Raw genomic sequence first — 21477 nt, forward strand, 5'->3', positions numbered from 1 at the left:
GACCACCAAATTCAAATCAGAAGAAATTCTCTCAGAGTGTCATAGGGCCATAGGTCAAAGGTCACAGTGACCCCCAAAACCTTATCAATTCTTCCTTGAATTCAAGTAGAGATCTGTGCCAAATTTTAAGCCATTTCCCCAAGGCCATCTCGAGATATCGCGAGAATGGGACGGACAGATGGACAGACAATCCAAAAATATAATGGCTCCGGTTATGGCTATCGCCAGCATGGAAGCATAAAAACAGTATTTTTCTCAGATGCTTATTGTTTTCACTGCTGATCGAAGCTCCTGACATTATTTTCTTTTAACAAATAAGTACACAATTTTAGATGTTTTTTCTTTTTCTATGGCATGTGAAATGACTGTGTATTGTATTGCATGTTGCCTGAAAATTCACTGTTGTGCTTTACCAGTAAGGCCAGCTGTAGCAGAGTGTGTGACTAAAGGAGGACAGAAATACCTGAAGGCAATAACCTACATTTTTTTTAATATGCCCAATGTAATATTAGGGTCCAGTGTTTAGGATTTAGGGGGGTATATTGGCATAGATAGAATATAGAAGAAATGCTCTGTCCTGCATTCAAACTGTTACTCAAGTAAAAGCATCAAAACATATCTAAGTACCAAAGGTAAAAGTATTCTTTATGCAGAATGGCCCATTTCAGAATAATATATATTATATTGTTGGATTAGAGTTAGTGAAGCATTATTGTGTTCATCAGGTATACCTTAAAGTCATATGTGGCATCGGGGTTCTCGTCGCAGGCAATGACCTCTGGGGCCATCCAGTACGGTGTCCCAATAAACGTGTTCCTCCGTCCCACTGTACGATCTAGCTGGGCGCTCACACCAAAGTCCACTGCAAACACACACACAGAATTAAATGCTTAAAGTGTAAGTAATATAATCATATGGTAATGTACCACTTGTTTTTAAAAAAGTGTCATTTATAATTGCTAAACAGTATTTTTAGCTGCTTGTACAGTATGTACTGTTATTTTTTTGTGCGTGTGCACGTGCCCTCTAACCTAGTTTGACCTCTGCGTTCTCCGTCAGCAACACATTCTGGCCCTTGATATCTCTGTGGATGACCTTGTGCTGGTGGAGGTGGGTCAGACCCTGGAGGCAGAGAAGAAGAAAATGCCTATTACTTCCTATTATACAGATCCCACTATGATATGATGATATGAAAACACAGTTTGCTACCCTCCTTTCACCAGCAGAACGTACTGTAAACATGTAAATATGCTGTTCCTCTGGGAACCATCTGAGGTTCCCTTGTGTTTGCATTTGTTTCAGACCAAAATAGTTCCAATTTGTTAAACATGGATGAGATCAGTAAAAATGATGGTGATTAACCCTACAGGTCATTATGAATTTCTTCGAGGAACCAATATGGCCTCTGATAAAAAGCCATACAACGGCTCCTCAACATCCCTCTATGGTTCCTTTGAAGAACACAAATGTCCTCATAACAGGCTTTTTATAAAATCTACAAGAGTTATCTTGTATTAAGAGCACATTGTGTTAAAATACCTGAAATAACACAGACTATTAAAACAAGGTGTTTCTCAGGGAGCCATCTGGAGTCCTCTTATGCTTGCAATTGTTTTCTACCAAAAGAGTGTCACCAAACATTTACTTTTTTTGGGGATAAGAGCTACAACAGATTTTTTTAATGTTGGCACATATCTAGTAGTGATTTTAATTTCAGTTTTGATTCTCACCCTGAGGATCTCTCTGCAGACATAGGCGATCCACTCCTCCTTCAGAGAGTTCCCTTTAGTGTTTTTGATCAGATCCGTAATCGAGCCGGCCCCACAGAACTCCATCACCAGCTACAGACGTACACAAACACTGTTATTGATTTTCTAAATTATACCATTAGTTTTTAGATTGTTCCTTAACTTTCCAAGCAGTTTCTGTTCTTTCCAATATGCTCTGAAAATCAACCTGCAGGGTTTTAATACTTAACTTTACATCTATCACAATAACTGTGCCAAATCGATTAATCGAAAATCGTATATTATTGAGCTATCAAGTTATATGTTAAGGCAAATCTCAGGCATTAATACTGAATGGTGCTCCTTAAATGTGACGAGCTGCTGCTTTTCTCTGCTTTATGCCATTATAAAATAAATAAATAATAAATAATAAATAATTTTGGTTGCTTAAAAGGTGAAACCAGTATCTCTGGACCATCTCCTCAGTCTTATCTGTTTTAAATTTTAAAAATGGACAGTAATAACAAGAACATAATAGAACAACTTTTAAAAATAAAAAAATGCATTGAAATAAAAACATTAAAAAAGAACCAATGAATAAAATTTCAAAATAAAAAATATGTTACTCTTTGATTTAAGGTTCAGACATTTACTTAACATAAGTATTTTTAGGATTAAGGAAACTGCTTAGTACTGATTTAAAGCACAAATTAAAAAAAAAAACCTTAACCAACTAAAAAATCATGATAACCTCAAACTTGCTAATTTCCTATATTAAGGAATATAAAAGCAGAAACAACTTTGGTATTACAAAATTCACAGAACAATAGGAATGATTTGTACATCAAAAGTTTGCGATCAAAAGCCATATTTAGAATATGTGAAGAAGGTGTGTTCTTTAACTTCCAGACAAATAAAATGCACGTACCCAAAGCTGGTCATCCATCCCTGGAGGGTTCTTCTTGATGAAGGCTCCATAGTAGGTGGCAATGTTTCTGTGGTGGCTATACTTTTTTAACATATTGATCTCTGCTTTAATCTCCTCCTCCTCATCCTAAAACACACACACACACACACACACACACACACACACACATACACACACACACGCGTGCGCACAAACACAAAACACAATGCTAATACAAATCTCTGTTTACTGGGATTTTACTCTGTTTACTAAAACATTAAAATCCTGGAGGAAATCAGATTAAGGAAGAACAACCCCTCCAGCAGAGTCTAATGAGGACAAAATAAGCACTGTAGGTGTGTGTGGGCACGCACAGATTTAGGAAGACTGTGCTTGTGTGTCACTTACTCCTGTGACGTCCATGACCTTGATGGCAGCAAGCTGGCCTGTTTTGACATGGCGACCCTGAAAGACACAGAAGAAAAAGGACATAATAAAGACACTGATTAGGATTTAAAAAAAAAAAAAAAAAAAATCCATCGCTTGATGTGCCAGTCATAATGCATTTTGTACTTTAACACCAATGACAATGTGACACTTCTCTTGCAAAGAGCGCTGACAAATAGCACAAAAAAACAAATAATCAAAGGCTGCCAGGTGACTTTTAACCAGTTTATTAAATACCAATACCAACATTAATTTCCTGAGATACAAAATAAAGAAGTGTTGATTTCTCCCCAAAGAATAATCCCTGTGTCATGAAATAAAAGCTGTATTTTAGTCAGCTGCTGGAGTTAAATATGACAGATGAGGACAACATTTAATCACCTGTAGAGGATGGGATCTGTGTGTGTCTATGCATGTATGTCCCTGTTTTTCCATCTGGAATAGTTTTGTGTTTTAAGTTTTATAAGTTCTTAAATGTTTTAAATCACATCTTTCTGCTATTGCTTCTTCTGTTTTTTTGTCTTGAGGTACTGAGGTTTTACATTGATTTTAAGACGTCCCCACTAAGCATATAAAGAATTGTTTAACAGTAAATAGTTCCTCTGTAGGTTACCACCTCACAGGTGCACTCCTGACACAAAACAGCGTCACCTACATCGGACATTAGGGCTCACCTCTCTGCCACATGATGACCTGACATGACAAATCTTACCAGCTTATCAATCAATCAACCATGTACATATGACTGGTTGGGTTATTTAAATTTAAATTGTTGAAGCAGGTTAAAAGATAGGATTGTTGTTGCATAGTTCCAGTTATGGAAGTAATTAGATAATGGTTTCCCATCTGTGTTGATTTAAGGCCAAATCACAGTTTCTGTGGGACAAACAACTCTGTGGTTTTTACTGTAAGGTGAGTCAGTCCTGAAGCTCATGGAAAAAGTATTTCTGCAGTGACAGGAAATTATTTTGCCACGCTGGACCTGAAACACTCCAAATTGAGATCTCTGGATTTCTTATTCAGTCCACATTCCTGCAGTATTTCCATGAGCTACTCGCTGTGGAGACGTGTGTAAGAAATTCAGAGATGACAGTTCATAGCTGCATCGACTCCCAAAGAAATGACCTCATTTCCTTCATTTTACTCAAAATAAACAGTCAGATTTATGGTTTTGTTTAAGATGGTTTCATAAAGTAACAACAGATGAAGATATCCTCCCTTTAAGGAAGTTTCCTGACATTAAAGGAAAGATTCAAGTAAATTTATGGTTGTGCTTTCTAAAGATATAAATCAATTATATTATGACTGCTGTATCTCATAATTATGACTTACTGTCTCATAATAACAAGAAAGGTCTCTTGTATTTTTTGTAATTATGAGAGCCTCCTCTTCATGTTCTGCCTTAATTATGAGTTATTTTCTCAAAACTGAGATCTTTCCCTTATTAACAAGATCTTTTCCCTTAATCACGACATTTTTTCTCTTAATTGTGAGACCTTTACCTTAATTATGATAATTTTCCCCTTAATCATAAGGTTTTTTCTTAAAATTATAAGAACTTTTCCCTTGATTGTAAGATTTTCCCCATAATCACAAGGTCTTTTCCATTAATGAGGCATTTTCTCGTAATTATGAACACTTTTCCATTAAACACAAGATCTTTTAAATCAGTTATGAGGTTTTTTCTCTTTATTATGAGGAATTTGCTCTTAATTGTAGGGTATTTTCTCATAATTATACAATATTTTCCCTTATGAGGTTTTTAGTCTAAATTATGACATCTTGTTTCATGAGTATGAGGAATTTTTTGATAGTTATAAGATCTTTACCTTGATGAGGTTTTTTTTTCTTAATCATGAGGCCTTTCCATTCAATTATGACATCTTGTATCCTGAGTTTAAAACCTTGTTTTTCTAATTACCATGTCTGGTTTTGTAAGTATGATGACTTTTCTCATAACTATAAGATCTTTTCCAATATTATTAGGTCTTTTCTCTTAATTATAAGGTATGTTCTCCTAATTATAAGGTCAGTGAGATACTTTCCATAATTATTAGATACTTATCCTTTTGTGGTCTTTTTCTTATTTATAAGGTCTTTTTCCTTAAATATGAGTTCTTTTCCCCTTTATTACAAGGCATTTTCTCTCAATTATGTCATCATAGGAGGACTTTTATCATAATCATCTTTTCTCAAAGCCTTGCATTCAACACAGCATTAGTCAACAGGGAGGCTGACTGTCTTCTAGCACTGGAGCAGTGTCTCCCAACCTTTTTGCCTAATGACCCCTTGAAATGTTCCCTCAGTGTGCTCTCAGCTCCACCAAAGAGTGAATTCCTTTTGCAGATTGTTTTAACTTAAGGATTTTTAGAGGTGTTAAACATGAAACATGCGAGAGAAAAAAAAAACTTCTTTCCTAACTTGCAGCCCCTCAGATTAAACGCGTGGCCCCTTAGAAGGGTCTTGACCCCTAGGCTGGGAACCACTGAAGGGGAGGATGAAACTGTAACAGTGAATCTAACTTCTCCTCCTCCAACTAAAGTCAGTATCACAGCTGTTAAAGCGAGAAAGTGGAAATGTACCCACCTCATCACCACCAGCCCACCACCCCATCACACACACACACACACACACACACACCATCTCTTCATGGTAACCTAGCAACAGGCCTGGCAGGTTGTTTAGTGAGGGCAACAAATGGGGGTTGGAAGAGGCAAAGTGACGGCAGCGTGTGTGTCTGTGTGCATTTTTGTATGTGTGTGTGTTAGGAGGCCATGATATTTCACACTCTGGGTCACTTTCACATGTGAGTTGTTCAGATTCTCTCTCTCTCTCACACACACACACACACACACACACACACACACACACACACACACACACACACATCTTGGTTACTCAGTGTTGCATCAGACACTGAATGTATCTGACAGGCCAACACCACCTCGGAGTAAGGAAAGTCTCTTTTTCTCTTTTTCACATCTTTCTGTCTCTCTCTTTGTGTGTCTCTCATCTTTGTTTTCCTGTTTCATATCACTGACTCACTCTCGTCCTTTCTCTGTCTTAAGTGTCTCTCTCTCTCTCTCAGTCAGTCATGTTGCTTCAGCAGCAGCAGATATACGATGGGCAAGTAGAAGTATGAGGTGACTGTCAATTTAATATGATATATGCTCACTCAACACTCATCAGATGTCTCTTACTCTGCATTTATACATTTGCATCAGTAAAATGTATGCAGACAGAAAAACAAATGAAGCAGAGTAACAACAGTTAACCTCTACCTGATCTGACAGGGCTGCTAACCCTTCAGTCAGGCAGAAGAACAGAAATAAGTAAACAAAATGTGTACATTTCCTGCCAAGTACTACGATGACAAAACACTGTTTAATCTCAATGAAACGTGACTGTCAGCATGTCCATAACAGCAACAATTATGCATCATTTCTGTCAGGGAAGAAGTGTGTTTAAATCTACGATAACAGATTTTTTTTGGCCACTTGGGGTCAGTGGAAACAACATTAACATCTTCTAAGTTGATTTGTTGAAGCAAACAGTTGCTTATTTTCACATCAAGCAGTTACAGAGCAACATGATGATTCATCAGGAGTCTTTGTGTTCGTGTCCACCCTAATGAATGTCAAACATTAATACTTTTTAAGCTCTTTTTTTGGTCTCCACCAACTCCTGGGGGAAATACCTATCTATTTAGCTGCTTAATGCTTTGCCATGTTCACTAGCTCATCTCTAACTGTGTCTGTCTGTTGTTAGAAGTGCACGACAGCTTTTTTCATCTTTATTTCTGAAAACAGCGCTTTGAGAGCAGTGAGAGTGAACCAGGACAGTAAAGTGTGAGCCACACAGGTAAACAATGAGCTGAAACTCACTATAAAGCTCCATGAAGCCGAGACGAGCTGCAGATTCAGCTGATAATTCTCTGGAGGTTTGAATAAGGTGATCGTTCATGAAAGAAGCCTTCTGTCAAAAGCCAATTTTGCACAGCCCGTTCAAGGCAGGAATGTTGTGCTGCTATTCAGCCTCAACATTTGGTGTAAAATGTACACACACAGAATAGGGCGACAGCAGAGGTAGTGACAGAGCCTTACAGACGTCTGTGTGAAGGGGTGGATTTAGTCAAAGCTGCTGTTAACCAGCCCAGTCACCACAAGAAAATGGAAATATAAGTTTCTGCAAACCACAGTTACTTAAGTGATGTACTATATGAGCTGACTTTATAATCTGGAGGTTGAAGGGATGGTGGATCAGGTGACACCTAGGGGAGATGCCTGCCAAGCTGCAGACCACTGTTCAAAACCAACAAACAACAAAACTAGTTGTTTTTTACTAAGACAACACTGCATTTCCTGCCCAGATAATGCCACAAAAGACATATTGCACTTTCTGCCGGTATAGTACCTCAAAAGAGAATGTTGTTTTTTACCTATGACACCACTGCGCTTCCTATCAAGGTGGTGCCATGCAAAGCCGTTGTTTTTTAACAAGACATGGCTGCATTTTCTGCTGGGACAGTGCCACTAAAAGAGGCTGTTTTCTTTTACAAAGACATAGTTATTTTCCTGCCTTGATAGTGAAACAAAAGCAGTTGTTTTTACAAATGCACAAACAAATGTAACGTATCTGTGGTATCTGTGCAAAAATGTACAATGCCAACATTTATTCTGGTGATTGGTTTGTGTTTAAACATCATGCCTTTTTTTGCTTCCACAAAGCCAGCATGTTATCAAAAATCGCATCATGCTGACATTGTTTGGTTCAGTGTAATGGCAGATCTTCCTAACAGCAGTGTAAAAAAGGTTAGAAATTGAAAGAAGCTACAGAATATAGATATTTACTGTTTCAGTGACCTGACTGAGCTGTTTCCAGGGCTTACTGAGTGATCTAGATAAAAACCAGGACCAAGTCTTTCCAAATCCGCCCATGTTCCAGATTTGTGGGGATTCTGGGATTTACTCAGCAAAGTTATTATCCAGATAACTCAGTAAACCTGCATCTTGGACCTGAGGTTAAGTGCGTGAAGCGTTGCTGTGACCACAGGGTGAATGGCAGCGATCCACCACGATGAAGCAATAAAAGTCAAGGCAGATAAAACAGCAGAGATGAGAGGAAGAGATACTGTCTCTGCGAGGCTCTTTGTTTTGCTATCTCTCTTCCTCCCAACACTGACCGGTCGGCCAAACAATCTCCAAAAGGTGACACCGAGCTCCCGGTGTGTGAGAGATTATGGCAGAATCAAGATGGTATGAGGAAGCTGTATATTAAAACCTGTATCCACACAAACATACACACACACACACACACACATACACACACACATGCAGGGAGGGAGAGATAAAGATAGCGACAGAGCGAGAACAGAGGGAGGTGGCAGGTGAGGAGGAGGATGGCAGGAGATAGAAAAGGGCAGAATATCCTTTTGAGGCAGCCTGAGGCGTAAAAACACACCCGTTCAGACAAGCCTTACATTCTTCACCTGAACACAAGCCTCAACACATGAAGACAGAGACAGAAACAGGCTGACAGAGGCAACATACAGGCTGTGTTTCTATCAGCAGTGTAATAATGAAGAGAACGTGGAAACCAGGGTCAGTTTTTGTTGATAGATTATTGTAATGGGAATGCATACTGCAGCATATTGGCAGAAGTAGCCATAAAATGTAAAATTTTAGCGAAACATATCACAGTATATGCTGTGTACACAGAGCCTGTAGCTGTTTGCATGCTCTAAATGCTGATTTCTTGCATGGATAAATGTTTTAGGTGAACTGAGACCTCAGTTTTCCCAGGAATTAATGCCAATATTTGCCCCCTTAATCTGGTAAAGTACTGACAGAAGTTTTATCATGTGTGGGCTTGTGTGTCTGCATGTTGTGTTGTGCTGAAGACGTCATACGTACTGAAACAATGCCTCATTAATGCTTCCATGCAAATACTACAGGCTAAATATTGACTCAGATGTTAAAATGTCATTATTACAGTAATACAGCTCCTCAGCTGCAGCTGTTTCAAGCTAAAATGGCACCTTACAGTTCTGCTGTGTTCATGTCACACAGAAGTTTTTGTAATTGCAGGCTTTTGACTTGTAAATAGCACTCATGTCGATATCCAAAGTGTAATTACGACTGGGGAACTCTGATATATTCCACTGTACAGAGGTGCTTGACAACAAAACAAACGGTCTGTCTGGTACAAGTCTGTTGTTTGAATTAATAAAGCCCAAATTTAGTGGATGTGGTTAAATATTGTTGCCAGCAAACTCTATAATCATAAAACTGCTGTCCAAGGACATAAACCCTTGAAAGCTTTCTCATTTCTAAGTCTCTGTCGCAAATGTTTTGAACGTGGCACACATGGGAACAAGGAAACTGCAGATACATCTACAACTTTTTAAAGGGGAATTATTATGCATTTCTTTATTTTCTGTCACATATATTTAATGTTACAATGTTATGCATTCATATTTAACATGGCCAAGGTTTAAAATAACGAGGAAATCGTATAGTAATCTCTGTGAGCAAAAACCTCTGCTGCTAGATTTGCTTTGCTCACTAGCCACAAAAAAACACTGGTAATCTATTAAGTGGCTGGTAGATTTTGGAATCCACCAGCCACAGTGGCAGGTGGATAAAAAAGTTCAGTGCATACTCCGTTTCCCTTGTATTTTTCTACTCTCAAGACAGTCCGAGACAGATTCCATAGGGCACAGGCACACTACTGCAAGTGTGAACATTACATACACCTCTGAATGTAGCTACATGCTAACGTCAGAGAAACATGCAATCTTGGTTGCTGGCGTTGTTAATTTCTACAGATTTTGCCCCGTTGTGTTTTGAAATTGTATAAGTGACTTATAAGGGGAAAAAGTGCCACTATACACAGTCATTCCCCAGCTGCAAGTGCAGTGCTACATGTAGCTAGACGCTAACATCAGGGAAACATGTAATCTTGGTTACTGGCGTTATCAATTCCTCCACGATTTTGGATCGTATTCCTGCTGGAACATGTCTGGTTGTGTTTAGCAGCTTTTATTGGTTATTTTTTGCAGTAGAAAGTGTCACGATGCTCTGTTCCAGTCATTCTGCAGCTGCAACGATGGTGCAGAGACACCGAGATATAGAAGACCCGGACACACTGATCAACCAGAACAGACTGGCCTTTTTGGGAAGGGGTCTTGCCCGAACGCGCCATGTCTGTAATCATTACGGATACGGATGTCAGTAAAAATTACGGTGACCTTTTCCTTCCGTAAAACCGTCTGGAGAAAATACCTCGGGTAATATTAATCCCGTGTGAACGCAATCCTCTGTAAAAATGTATTTAAATATTTCGTCACGTCCTGTTTACAACAACTACAACTAGTTTTCCACGTTTTTTCGATGATGGAGGTGCTTGAAGAAGCATTCGGTGTTGTCGGCAGACGTGATAGTGGACATTCTTCTAATGATCGCACAGCCCTACGTGGGAGACCAATCAAAAAGGTCGAGAAGAAAGCACCTTTCAGAGCCACGAGACTTCTGGTTGTGTTAGGTAGGCCTAATCTAAATCCATATTGCTAATCGCTGTGTACACACAATCCTGATCATAAGCAATATTTCATATTGGGCTAATCATTAACTAACACATACAGGAAGCAACGTAGCATGTACATGCTGACAGGGAGGTGACACCAGGGCGCAAACCAAGTCACCACTCCCATCTCTGGTAGAATTACGGAGATTTCTTGTACCGTGCGAATCGGACGTTTATATTACAGGCATCCTGTGGTAAACCGACATTAGTCCACATCCCTATGTAAAACTAATCCCGTCCGAATAGTACTAAAATTGGAATGTCTAGGACAGACGGTGAATACAGGTGCTCCAGCACAGACAGTATGAGAAAAATAAAGTGTTTTTTGACCGTTAGAGCATGTAAACATTTTCTGGTAGAAACCCAAAATACAAGTCTGAACCTGAAAATGAGCAGAATAGGTCCACTTTAATTGGCCTCCATCCCCAAATCAGAGAGTAGAGCAGCATTCAACAGGAACAATATTGAGTGCTAATGTTACAACTGCACAAAGATCCAAAGCACTAAAAAAAAAAAAAAAAACACACTTTCTGCCCTGCAAACTGCTCAAGCCAGTATTTAAATATGCTGCCATAAAATTTTTAAAACTGAGAGTTGAGAATCTATTATACACAAGTTGTGTGAGAGCTTGTGAACAGACATTTTGATATATAGTTTTTCTGTTATTGAACGTGGTCACCGTTTTCCAATTCATGAAGAAGTTTCACCTTTTTTTGATTCTTCGCTCTCTGTGGAGGCATGTGAGAAAAAGTTTTCTTCACAGGTTCAAGGTAACGCCATGAATAATTATTACAAATTGTCATTTTGCAGGTGAAGTATTATTTTGGGGGAAACTGTTGTACTACAGGAAAATATATGTGTGTGTGAATAATGTCAGTTTTGTGTTAAAAATCAAACTTCATTTGCTGCAAGAAATACCAGGTTTTCTCATAAAAGGGTGATATTATATTCCCAGAGAGTAACATCATTCTAAAATGTTGCAAAAACACTGAACCCAAGTAAACAAAAAGCTGTGACATCAGAACATCAGAGAGGCACAGATACACTTGACTTTTATAGAGCAGTGAATTTACATCCTGAGCTAAAATCAAACCCGTCTGTATACGTCATGTGTTTGCATCTGATTCAGAATCAAAAGCCTTCCAGCTGCCAGGAATGTGATGAAAATGGGACATGAATGAGGAAGGAGGCGTTGCTGAAGGGCTTTTAAACCACATCAGTGCCTCACAGTTAACACAGAAAAGCCTCCAGCACAGGAATCAAATTAGAGTTCAGTTTTGACAAATGAAAACTAGATAAATCTGTCAAACCCTCAGCGTTATCATGTCTACATCCTTCTTGCACAAAAAAGCATAAACTTGATGTTATTATGATCATCACAAAGTCCAAAAAAAGTAATTATACGTCTCATATTTTCTGTTCCAAGCAGTCAGAAACTGTTGTTTATGACATTAAAAATGTGGTTGTTGGTTTAACACAGTAAGTAAATAGAAAGTAATTGTGATAAACACTGGCACCAGAACAGTTGGACAGGATGACAGAGATGTGTGTGCAGGTTGCAGGAGCCTCTCAGTGTTTCAATCAATACAACAAACTGAATAAACGCCACTTTGTAAATGGTGATTCGCCAATTAATCAAATGTAGGAGAAACTCTCAGCCAGTTAACGTTGCCTCCTAATTGGTCAGAGCTCGAGTTTTTACACACCTGAGGTCAAAGAAAACACGTGTGATTAAAAGATCACAGGTTTGATTCCTCGGAGCTGCAAAAGTGCTGCTTTGCAAGAAAAAGTGAAAAATGCTACCTGCTGAAAAGATTTCTGGATAACAGCTGCAGCTAAATGGCTGCAGTAAAATGTCTTTTACAAGCTATAACACTCTCCAAGAACTGATAGTCTTCCACCATCATTCAAATGTTCCTTCCCCATTGCTTGCTCACTGTCTGTAACTGACAAAGATAACTACACCTGGGTGGCAAGAGGGGGGGCAGGAGGGGAGGTGCCAGCAACCCCGAGGGCAACAAAACATTCTAATGCAGCTGGAAAACATTGGCAGGGAGGATGAGTAAAAACTCTCCTGCTCTAGGTCAAGAAATGTTACAGTCAGAGCTCAGAAAGTAACTAAAAGTAACTTGACCTTAACATGACTGTTTCCATTTTTAAAGACTGCACATTTCCTAAAAGAAGTTATTGGTTAATACTTTGGTTTACGACGCCCACAGCTTCACAAAATGTAATTGTAATTTCTAATTAAGTTTCCTGGAACAAATGATGTCATTTGGTGCTAATTATAGGCAAAATGGAGACACTTTCAATGAATTCATTCAAATTAATTTGTAGCTGAGCCAAAAGAATCTTCCACTGAGTGCACTGCAGGTCAGCTGACATGCAAAAATCTTTTTACAGATTTCTATCTTTTTCTGTTATTAACAGATTTTTTTTATTCTAAGACCGTATTTCCTAAACTACAGGCTTCATCCCAGGATTGTGGACTATTTACATAATATCCTGAGGTATAGTTATAATCATGCAGTTTTTTAAGTTGTCGAACTTTGCAAGAGCAGCAGTCAGTCAATGCCTATATTCATACTTTTCCTTTTTTGTGATGTATTTTCTTGGAGTATCTTCAGATGCTTTATATCCCTAAAATCTGTAAAACCTAAGCTAAAAGGTTGTGTAAGTCAATAAAGCATAATAAATGAAGGAAGTACTGAAATTGTGTCATAACAAAATTACAAAATTTGCATATATTTTTCATCTGATTTTACAAAAAAAAAAACCATACACACAAAACATATTTATCCAAAACTTTTGAAATCTGGAAACATTAACAAAATATTTACCACTCCAAGTTATTTAAACTTTTTACATTATATAGTTTTGTGAGCAGAATGCAAAGGCATTGAGTCATTATTCATCATTCATTCCTCTGGTGTCACCACACGATTTGCACCACATGTAGTGACGATCACGAGCATACAACATGACGACACAAAGACAGGAGTCTTAGCTTTCTGTCGCAAAAATAATTGATGTTCTAGTTATTATGGTTTTTATTTTAGATTATTATAGATTTAGATTTTAGATCTTATCCTCCAACAGTTAGGATCTTATTTTAGATTAATATATACAGGATTACGCAAACATTGATCTCCTGTGGAAATTATGGGGAAATACCACAGAAATAGTTACAGCAAAATACCACATTTGCATGGTACGTAAGGTAAGGTATGGTAAGATAATGTAAGGTCATGACATGATGACAGAGAAGAAGACAGAGAAGCTTTCTGCAGCAAAAAGATTTTAAACATCTGATTTTAAAAGGGTTCAAATTGAAAGAGTTTAAAATCCTCCTTGAGTTGCTCTCCTTTGCTCTGATATTTGTTTTTTATTATGTTTTAACAGCAGTGGTGAAATGTTACTAAGTACATTTACTCAAGCACTGTACTTAAGTACAATTTCCAGGTACCTGAAGATATTATGCTTTTTACTGCGTTACATTTATCTGACAAATTTATTTACTTTTCAGAATCCAATTATGAATACAGAATATTATCAACAAATAAATGATGATGTAATGTATTAGACTGAGGATTACTTAAAGGTCCAGTGTGTAGGATTTAGGAGGATATACTGGCAGAAATTGAACATAATATAATATCTTCACTGTATAATCCCCTGAAAATAAGAATTGTTGTGTTTTCATTACCTTAGAAATTTATATCTACATAGTGAGCCGGTCCTCATCTACAGAGATTTCCATGTTGCACTGCCATGTTTCTACAGTAGCCCAGAACAGACAAACCAAACACTACTTCTGGAAAGGGACATTTGCATTTTCACATAGACCGCTGTAGTTAGCAGCACCTCCACAGCGAGAGCATCGGTAGGACACTGATTTTTTATTTTTTTTTCTCTATGTGGAACTGCTTTATTCAGTGTTTTTACTTCTTTAAATCATCTGGTCTGTTTGTTTGGAGAGGAAGAGACCTCTGTGGATAATCTAGCTCTGAGGAATAACCTCCTGAACACTGAAGGAATTCCAAGTTTCAGCTGGTTGCAATCTGCAGTCCTCACCACTTGGCACCACGAAATCCCCCTAAATCTTACACACTGGACCTTTAATATATTTTCATGCTAATATTTTTCTGCTTTTACTCAAGTAAAAATGGGGAAAGTTTCCACAGTATGTTAGTTTCCACTTTATGTGCATTACATTCTTGTCAGTTATCCTGGTTAAAGTGTGTTTTGTCTTGAGACTGTGTTTCAAAAGTGTTGTTTTGTTTCCTCTGGAGGTATTTTAATGGCCTTCAGAGCAGAATGCACTTTCTCTCATACAGTTGGTTAGTAAGCAAACTCCATAACAAGCAGGTGATGTTACCACATTGTCAGAGGATCACAACAAACATTTTTTTCTGCTCTCTGAGGGAATAAAAATGATACAGAGGCATCATTTAAATGTAATGACACTACTTTTAGTGCTGATACCTTAAATATTGATCTGCCTACTTCTTCAGCAAAATAAAGGAGTGCATCCTTGATGAGGTCATATTTCTTTCAGTGTGTGTTATTATTTTCTGTCTTAATTTACCCACCATGCTTTGTGATCGACCACAGGTTGTTCTATCAATCATTTTGCCAAAAGAGGCGTCATCTTGTTGAAAGAGCAGATCAATACTGAACATCCAGCAGACAGAATGAATGTGTTGAAGCTCTGTGTGTCTCGTTGTGTGTCATTGTGTGAGTGTGTTAATTGCTTTCAGAGTGAGAGAACACACACAGCCTCTCTGCTGTGTTGTTACAGTCTGCGTGGGCTTCTTCCGCTGCCTGACAAAAGAGAAAGTCAGTACCAACTTCAGTTTTGGTCAGAAATTACACTGTTGTTTCTGTGAGCTCCTGTTGGAGTCAGAGGAGGAGGAGAGGATGAAGTGACTTCCTTATGAGCAGCAAACACTCTGCAAGCCAAAACGCAGCATATAATCCCTGAAATGTCCATAATTTCTCCATTAATTCTTACTTGCTAATTCTTCATTTAAAAACAAGGAGAGATGCACTTAAATTGTATCATAAAATAATCCAGACAGTAGTTTGCAAATACTTGTGCTTATAACCTGCTGATGGCAAGTTTTACAACCTAATCATGATCCTGTAGCAGGACTCTGCAACCTGTGACATGCATTCAAACACAGGCCAGCAACCATCTGGCAAAGATGAGATCATAACACACAAATGTGCATGTGACATGGTGAGTGAATCTATTAGGAGGATGAAGAAGTGTGGGTTCCAGGCGAGAGGAAATTGAGCTGTATGTGCTTTTTTGGGCAGTGTCACAAAGCAAAGAAGCTCATTTAAATCCCGGTACACCTCCAAAAAATGCTGCAGAGGGTAGCTATGACATTTTGGAGTGCATTACAAACATGGGAAACCACTCACAGGTGGAGAAGACATAAAGGAGGCTTTCCTCAACAGTGCAGAGTTTTTGTCTTGGCCTGCCAAATAGTGACCTCATCATATCCAGGATCAAAGGGATAGTTTGGATTTTTTTGTAGTGGGTTTGTATGGGGTACTTCTCATTACCTGCAAACGTGCTCAATATAACAATAAAGGTTCTTCACTTTTGTTTTTGCTCCAAACTGCAAAAACCATTTATCTCTAACTTAATTAACCCCAAGAAAGGAATGGCTTCCACACTAAAATAATTCAAATGGCAAGTCTCTGCAAGTTAGCATCTGTTCATGGAAAGAAGCTTTACACACACACATGGTGGCACAAATAATTAAGTCTTACCTTGTAGACCTGCCCGTAGGTACCATTTCCAACCAGTTCTACCAGCTCAAAGATTCCAGCTGGGTCCTAAAAGAGAGAGAAAGAGAGATAAATGAGGAGGAGAAAATGGCGGGAACAAAAACAAACAAAAAAAAACTAAAGACTGGACTAAACTGGACTAAACTGAACACAAGATGGATTTAGGAATTTGTGTGTGAGGAATTTGACCTTCACACACGAACGCTGCACTGCATACCTGTGGTATTACCCTGTGAAAAGCCTCTCTCTCTCTCTCTCTCTCTCTGTATCACCACACTGTTATTATTCCTTCAATAAGTAACCTATGAGCTTACAGCCATGCTCCCTCTTCATTCTCACACAGCCCATCCCATGTTTAAATCTATATTAATGCAGATCAGGTTGAGCAGCTAGTTTCCTGTATAGCTGCTATCTTAGTGGTGTCTGCAACTCAACTGCAAATGCAGTCTTTAATTTGGTGTCATGCACTAAAATAACTGGGTTACTTCTGTCTTCTTCAACATCATGCAAACATGAAACCCCCTAGAGAAACCTAACTAATCAGTTTCATATATGTCACCACATGCATTGTAAAAGTCTGCAGACAGTAAAACTGTTGCACAAATGTCCAGATAAGTTGATTCTGTTGAGAAGGTAAAACCTGTGATGGTCTTAGGGGAAATGGTGGCGTTAACGTAAAAGCAAAATTCTTTGGAAAAATGCTTATTTGTTTTCTAGCTGAGAGTTAGATGAGAAGACTGATACTGCTCATGTCTGTGCTGTGAATATGAAGCTCCAGCCAGCAGCCACTTAGCTTACAGTAGCTTAGCTCAAAGGCTGCAAACAGGAGGTAACAGCTAGCCTGGCTCTGTCCAAAGATTTAAAAAAAAACAATATCTGCCTACCCGCACCTCTAAAACTCACTGATTAACACATTTGATCTTGTACAAACATTTAAGTGTAAAACAGAAAACATGCTGTTTTAAGGGGTGTTATGTGCATGTAGTTTTTTCATGTTGTTGAATCCGAACAAACTTTAAAATACCAAACTCACACAACAACACTATCAAACTAACTGATGGAGGCAGTGGTAGAGCAGCAGCTCCTGTGTTCAGAGAGGTTGTATTACTGTTTTTATCAGTGAACTCTGGCTTTGATGACAACATGACTTGTGAGTCTTAGAGTTTGTAAACAGATGTTTTGACACAGTTTTGCTGCTGTGAAATGCGGTCACCTATAACTTATATTCATCATGAATTTTCTCCATTTTTGCATTCTTCATTCAGCATGAAAGAATGCAAATTTAACATAACTGGTGATGAGAAATTGATAAACAAATGATTAATTATTTTATAAATTTTTAAATTTTTATTTTTAAATATTTTTTGCTTTAGCAGCCGTTAAAGGAAAAGTTTCAACCAGTGCAGACTCCAGAAAGGCACGTAGCTCCCCGTAAAACAACAATTATTCAAGTTTTTGTAAGTTTTCTTCACAAATTCGACTCAACGCGGAGTAAGTAATTGATAAACAAGTGGTTATTTGGAGCGTTAAGTATTTCTTTTAGCAATTAACTCCCCATAAAAGTACTTTTTACATTTTGCTTTTTGTTCTTATTGAACAAAGATATAACGTGTTAGTCAGTGAGCTTCACAGGTGCTTGTAAGTTTAGAGTTCATTAACCTTTTATCATTTTCTCAGGTTCAGAAAAACAACTGAATTACTTTGCTATCATAACATCAATGCTAAATAGACTATGGAATTTACAATAGACAAAAACTTTTTTAAACATAACTTTTTTAAACATTTTAAATAGGCTAAAGATGTACAAAAAGACCCAGATTTAAAATTACAAAAGTTCACCTTTAGACAGAACCAGGAAAGCTGTTTCCATGTTTCTAGCTTTCTGCTAATCAAAGCTAAGCTAACCAGCTGTAGTATTATGCAGAGTATGATCACTGACAGTGACCGAGGATACCCAGATAAAGGCCAGCAGGTGAACTGAAACACACACACACATACCCACCACACACAGGGGAGATAATCTTATCTTTAGGCTGATTAAAATTCAATAACATATCTTGATCACTTGATCTTATGCATACCTGTGTGCTTGTTATCTGTATTAGTGTGTGTGTGTGTGTGTGTGTGTGTGTGTGTGTGTGTGTGTGTGTGTGTGAGCATACAGTAGGCCACAACAGAGGAGCTTCCTGAAGGGGATTAGTTTAAAAAGCTGCATTTCCTTTCACTCAAGGTCAAACTGAAGCACATCTAATCCCAGAAGACCGCACCTCATTCACACACACACACACACGGCTGTTACAACCCCCACCCCACCCCACCCCATAGTACCACACACATTAGAAAGACAAAAGCCAAGAAGAAAGGGGGATACCAGGACCTGATGCAACAATGTAACCAAGCCCCACCTGCAACTTGCTAGCAGCTAGGAGACTAGTGAGATTTCCCATTGACATTTAGCACTTGTAGATACTACAGTAACTACAGTTATGAAACAAGTTAAACAAGTTTAATATAATCACAGCACTTTTAGAGCACATAGCTTTTAATTATAGCAATTATTTTTAATTACATCGTTCTGTGCAGCTGTACAAAACTAAATTATGCTGTCGTGCTAAAACTTAGCAACTACTTAGAAACTTGGAGCTTATATAAACTCTCTCAAATTTAACATCACGGAAATCATAGTAAATTTTGATAGCACCACCACTGACCACTTTGTCCCCTTTTGTCACAACTCTATTGCCAGATAACAATGCCAGTACTGAATGATTTGTGCACCCAGTGCTAACATTTTTTAAAGTCTTACTTTCTACAAACTGTTTAAGTTTAGGGCAAGATATAAGTAATGCCAAATAAACTTTTGGTAAAGTACGGTCAGGCTGAGGCAACCATGACACTCAGTTATGGGTAGAGAAGCCAAACATTGCAGGTCTCTGATAGGACACGAACTACTGTATAGTCTCTTTCATTACAGTCAGATGTGATAGGAGCATTTTTTACACACAGTGTTGTGCCACAATTTCGCCTTGCTGGTCTGTACAGTATAAAGGTACAGACGCAGAATGGGGGACACTGTTGCTCCACTACTAAGCTGGCAGCAGAGATAGTCACAGAGCCAAAACAACATTTGTGTATGGTACAGCTGGCATGGCAGGACTGCACGAACACACACACTAGATGCCAACACTGCTGAGTCATATGTCGCGTCCCTTTTGCTTTGGAAATGCCAGCATGCTATCTAAAGTCACACACCGGTGCTGGCTTTGTTTGGTTAAGTATACAGCCAGAGATACTTTTAGCCATGCATAGACAACTGCCTGCATCGTGAACAGAATTGCATTTACTTGCCTGTATGCTACCTGTGTTACTATATGACTCCACTAGAGGGCACCCCAGAGACCTCGGACCATATAGAACAGATTTACACAATGTTAACAATACACATGGAAACACTCTTAGAGGTTACTATGGGTGCGTTCATAAAAGCAATCTGACAGTTTTTTTAATTAAAATTAGAGTGCTGTTGTTCAAAGAAACCTAGCGTTCTTTTTCTACGTGAATTAACAAACGGTTAAGTAGACTTGCACTGATTTATCGTCAGTGCTCGGAATCGGGCCAGTTTTCACGTGATCGGCCATGACCTGTGACCGACCGACCAGTCTAAAATATGCCGCTTTAAAACGCCGGTCAAATTCCTGGCACGCTGCATGATTGACATCGTGTAACATCAGCAGCGCACACATACGCACACGTGCAACTCACGGCTTGGGCGATGTGAGGAAGTGAAACATGGCTGGCTTCTCACCTTAATCATTCATGCACACACATCAAAAGAGAGAAGGAGAAAGTTGTTAATTGTCTGTGTTAAACTGAACTGCAGAGCTCTCACTGCTGCACTGTGCCGCTTGAAACTGACGAGGCGCATGTCCGCGTGCCAAAGATGCGAATGTCCACGCGCTTACTGCCCGGCACGTCCTGAAGACCTGTGTGAATTTTTCACAGTAGATATTTTTACTTTTTTGTCTATTCAAGAAATTACCCACAAGCGCTATACACCAGGAATTATTATTTTATTTATCGATGTTTTTATTTATGTATGCATTTTTACTTATTTATTTTAATACTGTACCTGAAGTTATATTTGAGCAAAAAGGAAAATGTTTCTTAACCTGTGTCACTGTTTGTGTTTGTTTGTTTGAGATGATTATTGAAAAGCTGGTTGTATCTTGGTTAAAATGTTTGAATAAAGCAAAGATAGAAAATATTGCAATATCTTGTGTGCTGTAAAGTGGTTTGAAAAAAATGAAATCAGAATCAGCCATCCAAACACTCTGCAAATCGGAAATCGGTATCGGCCCAAAAAATTGTAATCGGTGCAAGTCTACGGTTAAGTGACTCACACATTCACTCCGCTTGGCGCTCTGCTGCTCTGTCTTCCCAGACAGAGAGCCCATGTGTGCTCTGCTGTTCCAAGTGTGTGGTATTCTGCATAATCCAACTGTATATTCCAACAGCACTTCAAATTTACAAACGGTTTGGTTTGTGCCAGAATGCGTTTTATCGCTTGCAGTATTTCTGAATGCACCCTGTATGTTGATTCAGAAATCACAGCTAACCACATTTTGGCAAACATCATTGATGGTGTGTTTCAAAGTGGTGGCACTATGTTTCTCTGGTTCTACCAACACTGCCCCTACAGTTCGTGTGTACTGCATTTTGTAAACATGTTGTGTGAGTTTCTGAGGTTGTGCACCATCAACCTTCCAAGTGGACGCAGGATAAGCAAGCAACCATCAGCCTAAAAAAAAAACAAAGCCGTGCCGGATCAATCTCTGTTTAAAAAGAGCTACATACACTTTCTTTCCTCCTCGTTTCTCAAATGACACAACACTGAATTTAGACATCGGCCATAGATCTTGAGGTGCAGAATATGGGCATAATTCCAAGTGAGTCATAGTTATGGGAAACCATAGTATCTCTTGATACCTACAGTCAAAAATGTAGCAAATT

General features: G+C 38.5%; 1 protein-coding gene across 7 annotated transcripts in view; it reads right to left on the reverse strand.

Annotated features, from left to right (window-relative positions):
* tnikb (TRAF2 and NCK interacting kinase b) overlaps nucleotides 1–21477 on the reverse strand; it is an 86007-nt gene that overhangs the window by 59858 nt on the left and 4672 nt on the right. For all 7 annotated transcript variants that reach the window (XM_049564613.1, XM_049564610.1, XM_049564611.1 and 4 more), the window contains exons 2-7: nucleotides 16450–16515; nucleotides 3043–3099; nucleotides 2656–2781; nucleotides 1731–1841; nucleotides 1032–1122; nucleotides 732–862 (exon numbers count right to left, since the gene is read on the reverse strand). In XM_049564613.1, coding sequence (XP_049420570.1) covers nucleotides 732–862; nucleotides 1032–1122; nucleotides 1731–1841; nucleotides 2656–2781; nucleotides 3043–3099; nucleotides 16450–16515 — 582 coding nt within the window. The remainder of the gene's footprint in view (nucleotides 1–731; nucleotides 863–1031; nucleotides 1123–1730; nucleotides 1842–2655; nucleotides 2782–3042; nucleotides 3100–16449; nucleotides 16516–21477) is intronic.

Source organism: Epinephelus fuscoguttatus, linkage group LG21 (assembly GCF_011397635.1).
Source record: "Epinephelus fuscoguttatus linkage group LG21, E.fuscoguttatus.final_Chr_v1".
Lineage (NCBI taxonomy): Eukaryota > Metazoa > Chordata > Actinopteri > Perciformes > Serranidae > Epinephelus > Epinephelus fuscoguttatus.